Source organism: Teleopsis dalmanni, chromosome 1 (genome assembly GCF_002237135.1).
Source record: "Teleopsis dalmanni isolate 2A chromosome 1, ASM223713v2, whole genome shotgun sequence".
Lineage (NCBI taxonomy): Eukaryota > Metazoa > Arthropoda > Insecta > Diptera > Diopsidae > Teleopsis > Teleopsis dalmanni.
This window is the reverse complement of record NC_051846.1, coordinates 218,930,196-218,940,361: the sequence shown is the minus strand read 5'-3', so window position 1 is coordinate 218,940,361 and position 10,166 is coordinate 218,930,196. Positions and strand designations below refer to the sequence as shown.

The 10,166-nt window shown below is 34.8% G+C and overlaps 1 protein-coding gene across 1 annotated transcript; it reads left to right on the top strand.

Moving 5' to 3' along the window:
• The first annotated feature begins 1,103 nt into the window (after positions 1–1,103).
• Positions 1,104–3,018, top strand: LOC119667354 (uncharacterized protein K02A2.6-like). Its single transcript, XM_038076644.1, has 2 exons — positions 1,104–1,944; positions 2,021–3,018. Exons 1-2 carry the CDS (start codon positions 1,104–1,106, stop codon positions 3,016–3,018), a joined length of 1,839 nt encoding a protein of 612 aa, XP_037932572.1.
• Positions 3,019–10,166: the final 7,148 nt, after the last annotated feature.

Sequence of the window (10,166 nt, the reverse complement as noted above, 5' to 3'; positions counted from 1 at the left end):
AGACACGTCTTATTTAAAATAATTTTTTTTAAATAATTACAAAAAGTCACCAAAAATTCAAACTATTAGGAAGTAGTTCCTTTTGAGGTAAAATATATGCACAAATGTGCAATAAAAACATACATATTCATATACTGCAGACTTAATTTCTCCAATATCACATTTGCACATACATAGTGATTTTTGTTGTGCATTTTGCAATAAAAAAATAATATTTTCTATTACTATTATTTTCTTTAAGAAGACAAGAAGATGTATGTGCTAAAATTGTTTCAGGGATTTTTTTAATATTCACTTCGTATATTAATGAAATATACAAATAAAACCAAAAATCCAAAAGAAACATGCGTGCAAAAACAATTGTGGGTTGCAATGAGTATGAACTGAACATCATACCAGTTGTGATTCGATCAAACATTGTTGCATGAGGTTGGGTGGATTTATTATAAATCCACCAGCAAAATTTTGTATGCAAGAATAAACCATTCTCTTTTCATTTTCGATTTTTGACCAAAATGAACCATTTGAGGCCAGTGTCAATACCGTCCCAACGACGTTCGAATGCATTCCAAAAAAGTTCCAAATGCAAAGGAACACATTCTTCTTTCTTGAAAACGATGCACCTCTTATTAGAACTTCTACTTCCCAAAAAGTAATTAACCGTAGTTAATAATATTGTCACCCTTAATAAAACGATTTCCGAACACATTCGTGTAGAATGTGTTCGGAACACGTTTATGTTTTTTCCAAACACACAATGATACAATGAAGGAGAGAGTTAATTTCTTGGAAAAAACGTTACGTGAACTGCAAACGAGTCAGCAGAATTTCCAGCCACAAAGTATATCTTCTCCAGTGTATATGAATGAAAATAAATCTAAGGCAGAATTGAATGTAAGCAACGTCACGACAATGGGAGTGCCGATTCCTAATGTCAATATGCAGGAGCAAAGGCCAATAATGTCAACGTCTGTAAATAATTTTATGCCAATATCATCGGGAATGAATACATTTCCGGTTAATGCGCATAATATAAACCACAGTATGCAGCATTGGGGTGCATGCCAGTTGGTAGTGTTCCAAGCACGAGTTATATAGGTAATATGCGGCATGAACATATGAACGGAGGTCATATTGCATATTACCCACCATACGCGCAAAATCCTTATGGAAACGTTAGAGAGATTGTAACCCTTTTACCTGAGTTCAATCCGTCAAGCGACAAATCTCTTATGCCAAATCAGTTCATAAAACGGAACGATATGTTACGAACTACATATCGTTGGGACGATCAAACATTAGTATTTGCAGTGCAACAAAAGTTGCAAGGATACACAAAATATTGGGTTAATTCACAAGACGTGTTTCTTTCTTGGACGGAATTTGCTACAAAATTTTTGAAAGACTTTGCTTCTACAGAAAACATAGCAGACGTATACTTCAAAATGTCCCAAACGAAGAGACAATTTAATGAAAGTCCGCAAGAATATTACTACAAAATGATATCTATAGGTACTCGTGGAAACGTACCCGAAAATGCAATTGCTCGGTATATAATTAATGGCATCAATGAGCCACGCTTAAAGCAGAAAATCTCGAATGAATACACTCTCTGTAATGAACTCTTACGTGATATAAATATTTATACTGTATATAATGATGTTCAAAACTTTAACGAAAAACCAAAACCTAAATACCCGGTAAATACTAATCACGATCTTAGAGACAATTCTAAGATACAAACACTCCATAATAAGGAAAGCGAGACGACTAGAAAAGTCAAATGTTTCAATTGCTCTAGAATAGGCCATTATTCAAACAAGTGTCCTGAACCACAACGTAAAGAGCGTTGTTCAATATGCAATCGCACTACGCATAAGGAGACCGATTGTCCTAGTAAGAAAAACAATGCCGAGAATAAACAAACGGTTAACAAAATTGAAAGTACTTGCGAAAAAAAGAAATGAGCTCGTGACGAAAGTTGTAAAAGTAAATCAAAAACCGACGCGATCATTTATAGATCCTGGTAGTGCATACACTCTAATTCGTGAGACATTTGCAAAAGATTTTAAAAATGAAATATTGCGTTGTTCTGTAACTTTGAGTGGTTTCGCCGATGGAAAATTTATCTGCACCTCTAAAATAAATGCTGTCGTAGATTTTGATAATAACGAATTTATAACCGATTTGTTGATCGTGGATGACGGAAAAACATCCGAAAATATTTTGCTGGGTCGTGATGTATTGTGCCGTGAAGGTAAACGTCTTATCATAGAGGGAGACAAATGCCATATAGAAGATCTGCAAACATCGGTAGAAATACCGTCGGATGTACGCAAACAACTTAAAGGTCTACTCTCAACGTACCGTGGCGTTTTTGCAGAAAGTATGTCTGAACTAGGCAAATGTGTTATCAACAAAATGAGTTTTAAAGTCAGCACTGACGTACCTATTCGGGAAAAACCATATCGGATAGCATTTGCCAAACGCAAAATCGTTTCGGACATTGTTCTTGATTTGCTTAAAAATGACATCATACGCCCTTCGTCATCACCGTATGCCTCATCCGTGGTTCTGGTAGAAAAGAAAAATGGTGAGCATCGACTCTGCGTAGATTATCGTGCATTAAACAAAATCATTATTAAAAATCCTTACCCTATGCCAAATATGGAGGAGCAGTTTGCTCAGCTCTCAGGTAACAGATTCTTTACGACACTTGACCTTCGCATGGGATATCACCAAATAGAAATTGAAGAGTCCTCAAAACAATATACAGCTTTCGTTACTACGGATGGTCATTTCGAATACAACAGAATGCCATTTGGAATGGTTAACGCCCCTGGAGTTTTTCAAGAGACAATGGATAAGATTGCGTCGTCGATGGGCCGTGGTGAAGTTCTAATTTATCTCGATGATGTTATTATACCCAGTAAAAGTATAGAAGAAGGTATAGAACGGTTAGAAAAATTTCTCTGTTTGTTAAAAGAGCAATTTGACGCTAAGGATGTCCAAATGTAAATTTCTTAAAACGGAACTAATACACCTAGGGCACGTTATTGATCAAAATGGAATAGCACCAGGTAATCAAAAAGTAGCTGCAATTAAAAATTTTAAACAGCCAACCAACGTAACAGAAGTACGAGGCTTCTTGGGTTTGACTGGATTTTTCCGCAAATTTGTTCAGGATTACTCAATCATCTCAAAACCAATCGCGATGTTGCTACGAAAATCAGAACAAGAGTTCGTAGGGGGTGTTGAGTAGAAAAATGCATTTGACAAACTTATAAATATGCTATGTAGCGGTCCGGTTCTAGCTCTGTACGACAGTAACGCTGAACATGAAGTGCTCATGTTCACTTCATCGCTTATATCGACGTACCGCTGAAGGTCTACAATTTGTTGCACCAAAAGCTGTAAGATGGATCACGAGGAAGTAAACGCGAGGGTACTCTGCACTATGACGACGTTGAACCGATACCTTTCCGTTTGATTCACATCGATCACCTCGGATCTTTCATTAAAAGTAAAAGAGGTAATAGCTACGTTTTGGCTATTTCAGATGCTTTCTCGAAATTTCTGATTGTGAAAGCTGTACGTAATACAAAAACAACTCCTGTAATCGCCGTTTTAAACGAGATGTCCAGCTATTTCGGGTTACCTGCAAAGATTGTTACTGATAGGGGTACATCGTTTACATCCACTCAATTTGAGGAGTATTGTGACAACAATAATATTCAACATGTCAAAACAGCTGTACGAACGCCGCGAGATAATGGACAAGTTGAGAGAGCTAACCAGATAATCCTATCATATCTGCGAACATCGAACAAAGGTCCAAACAATTGGGATCTGAATTTACGGAATTCACAATGGGCAGTGAACTCACAAAAAAACGCAACTTCTGGTTTCAGCCCAAACGAACTAGTGTTCGACTTCCAGCTGCGCGATATCCTCCAAAATCGATTGTTAGCTGCCGTCCATGCCGACGCGGAAAACCCATTATCAACCATTACAATCAACGAGAAACGAAACCTAGCCGTCAGGAATATTGCTGAGGAGCGTGAAAAGTGGAAGCACCGTTTCGACGAAAAGCATGCCGAACCTTTCCTGTACAATGTTGGTGATCTCGTAGTGCTTGAAAACGAACCGTCAGCCACAGGCGAGTCACGAAAATTGGAGCCGAAATATCGAGGTCCATATATCGTAGTCAATGTACTTGGAAATGACCGATACCAAATAGAAGATATCCCAGGTATCCAATTGGCTAAAAGGAAATTCAATTCTACGTTCGCGTCAGACCGAATGAAACCGTGGTGCTACAATTCTCCGGAGCTTGATGCTTGTGAAATCGAGGACGATTTATAGCAGGATTGGCCGAATTGTCACCCTTAATAAAATGATTTCCGAACACATTCGTGTAGAATGTGTTCGGAACACGTTTATATTTTTTCCAAACACCTTTACATGTCAAACATGACAGTTGAGTCGCACCTAATACGGCGTTTACATTGGCCGAAAATGGCTCATTTTGGTCAAAAATCGAAAATGAGTATCGAATGGCTCATTCTTGCATATAAAATTTCAAGCACAAAAATGAGCAATTTTCTCACATTCTGTATGAATGACGTTCGAATGCATTCCACATACGTTCCAAATGCAAAGGAATCCATTGAACATACCCTAAATGAAAGCTCTTCATGGCATTTTGACAGTTTGAAAAAGCTGTTTTTAACATATTTACAAAAAAAGGTAAACAAATGTTTGGTGGTTGCATTTTCTTGAAAACGATGCACTGCTTTTTAGAACTTTTACTTCCCAAAAAGTAATTAATCGAAGTTAAAAATATGTTTTAAGTTTCTAATGTAAGGTTTGAAAGGCATATTTAACCTTCATGCAACATTTTTTTGGCACAGGCCAAAAATCAAATCAACATGCAAGTTGAAAAATCAGCTGTTGAAATGAGAACAAATGAATTAGAACGAATGTAAATACTTTCAAATGGCTCATTCAAAATGAGCCATTTTCGGCCAATGTAAACGCCATATAAGTTCAGTGTGCTAATGAGTTTTTAAGAAAGCATAACAACGCGTGTTCTTCTCTAATTAAAAGTTGTAAGGACTAAATTTACATAAGTAAATTTTGCCCTACATAAATACACACATCGTTGTTTATTCCAATGAATTGTAGTACAAAATGAATTGTAACAAATTGTAATAAAAAAAAAGAAGTAGAAGTCTGAAATATATGAATGAAATTAAAAAAAATGTATTTTATTCGAAATCTGATACATACTTTCTTTTAATTTGCATTTGCACAAAACTCAAACAACAGCTGCCCACACTGCACACTACTGCAACGCGTGGAACTAAGGAAAGATAAATTTAAATATAAAAGTATTCAGTTAAAATATAAATACATACCTGCTAATGTACTGCCACACATTCTAATCCGAATTGTTATTATTAAATTATTAATTATGAGAAATTATTCACAAATTTTATAAATATCAAAAAGAAACACCACGAGAAAAATTGCGAAAATTATAAAATCAAAACATAAACAAACGTCAGAAACGTCAATAGAAATTCGCCGCAAAGAGATAGACAAGATCTGTTGAGCGCACAACTTGAAGAACAGTATGAAAGCAAGACATACAAACGGGAAAATAAACAAAACTCCACAAAACAGCAGAAAACAATTGTATGTGCGCTACACAAAAAGCTCGTCTGATCTGTATAAAAGACGACGCATTTTTGGTAAGGGGAGTGAGTCTTGTATGATCACTGAGTGGCATTATATGTCAACTAATAAAATAAAAAAATAAAATATTATCTGACACAAAGGCGGTGTTAAGTCATGTGTATAACCTAGTACAAAGTCTATATATAATAGTTTACGAGCGTAAGGCGGTTTTAAGTCAGCGAGCTTAGATACCATTATATATATATTAAATAAATAAAGCGTATATTCCTTAATATTCTTTTCAAACAGGTGAACATAGAAGCCAACTACAAGACCAGAAAAGACCTTTTGGAATATCACCGAAGTAGTCATTGGAAGTAATCCCCTTGAGAGTTTCAAAGAATCAATTGCCATTGATGTGCCATCCCAGTCATACTAATAATAATTATTGCATTTAATTTCTTTCTTTTTATATATATTATTGATTTTTTTTTATAAATAAATTGTTCTGAAAACTATAATCACAATCTTTTATTTGAGAAGTCCGGTTCTTGTAAATATAAATTTATTGTAACGACTCCTAGAAGAGGCTGAGGTTACCCCGGCAAAGAAAATAACGAAACGGAAAAATCTGTGTCGTTACAAAGTAAAAATGTAAATATACAAAATAAAAGCCGTCTTTGACAATATGTTTTAAGTCTATATTTTAAGGTTTGAAGGCATATTTAACCTTCATGCAACATTTTTTTGGTGCAGGCCAAAAATCAAATCAATAGGCAAGTTGAAAAATCAGCTGTTTGAAATGAAAAGAAATGAGCCACTTTTAAATGGCTAATTCAAAATGAGCCATTTTCGGCCAGTGGAAACGCCAAATTAGGCAGTTTTGCGCATTATAATCACTAATGAGCATGATTTATCATACCAAGAGCTTTCATATAAATGAGCCCATTTACAATCAATCGGTTCATTTTAGACCAAAAATATCGAATGCAACTCTTAAAAATAAATTTTCAACAAAGGAAATGACCAAAATTTGAAGTATGTGTCATATATTTTAAATATAAAATGTGAACAAACAACAGCTGACCTGTAAACAAGCACACTGAGATAGTAAGTATTAAATAAAATCTGTTTTTATTCATTGAATTATAAAAAATGTATATAAATAATTTAATATATCAATTATATATTTAATTTTTTAGTATGACATATTATTACGTGAAATTTGTTTATTTCATGTTAGTAGCAAAAAGAAGTACGTACTAGGATTTAATAAAAAATTTTTTCATAACTTAAATATGCAATACATATTTAAATAATTGATTTTAGATTTAATTAATTCAAATAGTATTTTTAAACATTAAAATGAAGAGACGCAGAAACGTGTAGGTGGAAAGTGCGTAAAATTATGGGAGGAAAGACTTTCACAATTACGGGGCGCCCGATCTTCACAATAGAGGTTTCGTGCCACTTCCTTAGAAGTGCAAACAAAGCTCTACAACTTTACACAAACGTAAAGAAAAGTATTTCATAAATGAAATTAAAAATTCAATAATAATTTGTGTATTGAAACTGTTTTGTTTTTTATTATGTTACGTACTTTCATATAATAAAAAAAGATTTCAATGTAATTTTGTAAATTTTTTTATTTATTTTTATAAAGTTGCTGTTAATCACTTCAATTTGCTTGTTTGTTTATTTTAAATCAGGAAAGAACAATAGTGTGTCGGAGTTTCAGGAGGGGCGCCATTCGACTAGAACTACTTCCATATATTAAAGAGATTTCTAGACAATTTGTCCATACATAACACTACAAAATTAGTGTTTGAAAGTATTGCAGGTGAGTTTTCACAAATTTGTTTAAATTCTTCAAAATAATGAATGTGTTTATTAATTAGATCAGGGGCCGTCATCAAAGGATGCATCATAGCTGTCGTCATGCACATCTCCACGTTTATCGGTAGATCCAATATCATTTCCACGTCTATCGGTAGCTCCAATATCTACGTCAAAAGATTCTGAAACACCTGCAAAAAACAAAAAAGATAAAATGAATGAAAGAGGCTTTCTATACACTCGGCTCACTGGAGACAATGACTAGGCATTTTTGATGCGATCAACTGTTATTATTTATTATAATTTATAGTTATATATAATTTTTAGTTATTTATTAATATTATTAAATAATGTATAACTATTATCATCATTATATCATCATCATTATATGTGCTTTTTTTTTTGTAAATATTTGGAATAGTTAGAATAAGTTATTTAGTCCTACAAAATTAAATAGGTATTAGGATTAGGTTAATTTCTAATAAAACTTCCTAAAAAAATGTAGCTAAACATCGTCTTATTTCCTATTCATCAACTTATTTCCTCGCAACGATTTAACGAGCTGACAAAATTGTCAAGAGCTAGAGATAGTATTGATTTCCTAAAGTCTTTATGGCTATAGCGTCTGCCACCACAAGTATGTGCTATCTTGCAGGCATCGATCGTTGACCTGGTAGATTTATCGAGAACTCATCAATTATCAGGCAGGGGGAGCCGCACTCACCCACAAACTTCAAGTCAATCCGATTGGTGCTGGTTTCATAGCAGATTTGGAGCGCAAGTGCCGACAGCCAAGTATCTATATAACAAACGCAAAGGCAAAAAACTAAGCTCGTCTCAATCGACGTCGAGCTGATTATAGGACAGCACTATTATAGCTTGATTCTTTATACAAGATCCGGCAACGTCGACATCATCGATTTCTCATCGATATGGGAGCGGATCTATCGGTACAGCCGAAGAAGTACGGTTTTAAGCGAGGTAATATTGAGTTTCTGGATCATGTAATCGACGCCAATAGGTTTCGCCATCTAGAAACTAAAGTACAGGGGGTACGTGAGCTCCCTATACCAAAAAGGGATATACCTATTATGCCGTTTCAAGGGATAATAAGTTTTTATCGTCAATTCTTGCGAGCTGCGTACATAGTCATCAACGTTTGTTTTACTAATGCCTGGGAACTGCAAAAATGAAAAATCAGCAATCGCCTGGTTGTCTGATGACATAGTGACATTCCAGCGGTATAAAAATGAACTAGCACAGGCCACTTTTCTTAACTTTATAGCGCCAGAAGCACAATTTACGCTTACGACAGATGCCTCAGGAGATGCAGTTGGCGACGTCCTCCAGCACGTAGTGGATAAACTGCATCAGCCATTAGCGTTCTACTCAAAAAAGTTGCTTACGATCGAGAGTTGACAGCGATTTATCAAGCCACCGAATATTTCCGATATGTGTTAGACGGTCGCGAGTTTACTATATTCACTGACCATAAACCACTCGCATATGCCTTCCAGCAGGCCAGTGAAAACGCATCTCCTAGACAAGCAAAACAACTTGAATTTGTGAGCCAGTATTTTACCGATATGCGTCACATAACTGGCGCTGAATCCATTCTAGTGTGAAACAAGCGAAGTAGAAAGAATTGCTATTGACCAAGTAAGAGATCCGGAACTGCAGGAATAAATAAACGACCAGTCTGGGAAAGCTTTAAAATTAAAGAAATGGAAGTTACCAAATTCAGACGTTAAACTGTTGTTTCCAGGCAGTAGATATTGTCCAAGCTTCGTCTTTCAAATCTAAGGTGTAACACTAGGGTGGCTCACGTTATAAAGGGGAAAATTAAAAATGAAGTTTTGAATGAGCGCACCCCCTAGAAATATGCCATTGACCAAAAAAATGATATTCCCAAAGTTTAGGAGCAATAGGATTAAAAATGACGTTGCGCCACTCGAGCAAAGTTGGGTTTTCAGTACAGAAAACAGAAATTTTTCAATTCAAAGTCATTTTTTATCTTTGTTACTTGTTTTATCTATCATTTGATAGATAATTAAAATATCTTTTTAATAAGATATTGATGAGTAAAATCGGTTAAAAATTATGCGCAAAACACAATAATTAGTTGAGCGACTGTGCTCTGTTTTCTATTTCATACCTTTTAGCTGGCATGCACAATTACGTAATAGGTTTATGCTACGATTTAGTTCATTATTTATAAAAAATTATAATTTCAAGAAAACCCTTTTTTCAGTAATTAATATATTGTGTTTATTATGTTTTATAACATAAATCTGACTATGTGAAGGACAATTTTTATGATAATGTTCGACTACTTGCAGAACATATTGTTTTTCCTCTTCATATTTTGTCAAAATCGAATTATAATCCATCATAAGCCTAATTTCTCTTTCTATTCAATCATTTATCATATGAAATCTGGCACAGAATTCAAGTGCATCTCTATAATCTTGCGTCTCCATCCATGGCGAAGGATCGAAACTGATAAAACTATTAGATAGGCAAAAACGATCAAAAAAATTTGTTATCTCTTCGGTCACGAAATTAATAAGGTTCTTTGAGGAAAATTACTTCATTAGTGGGTTCCCACTCTTTATCTAACCAGAGATAGCTGGGAGATTGGATCTGTG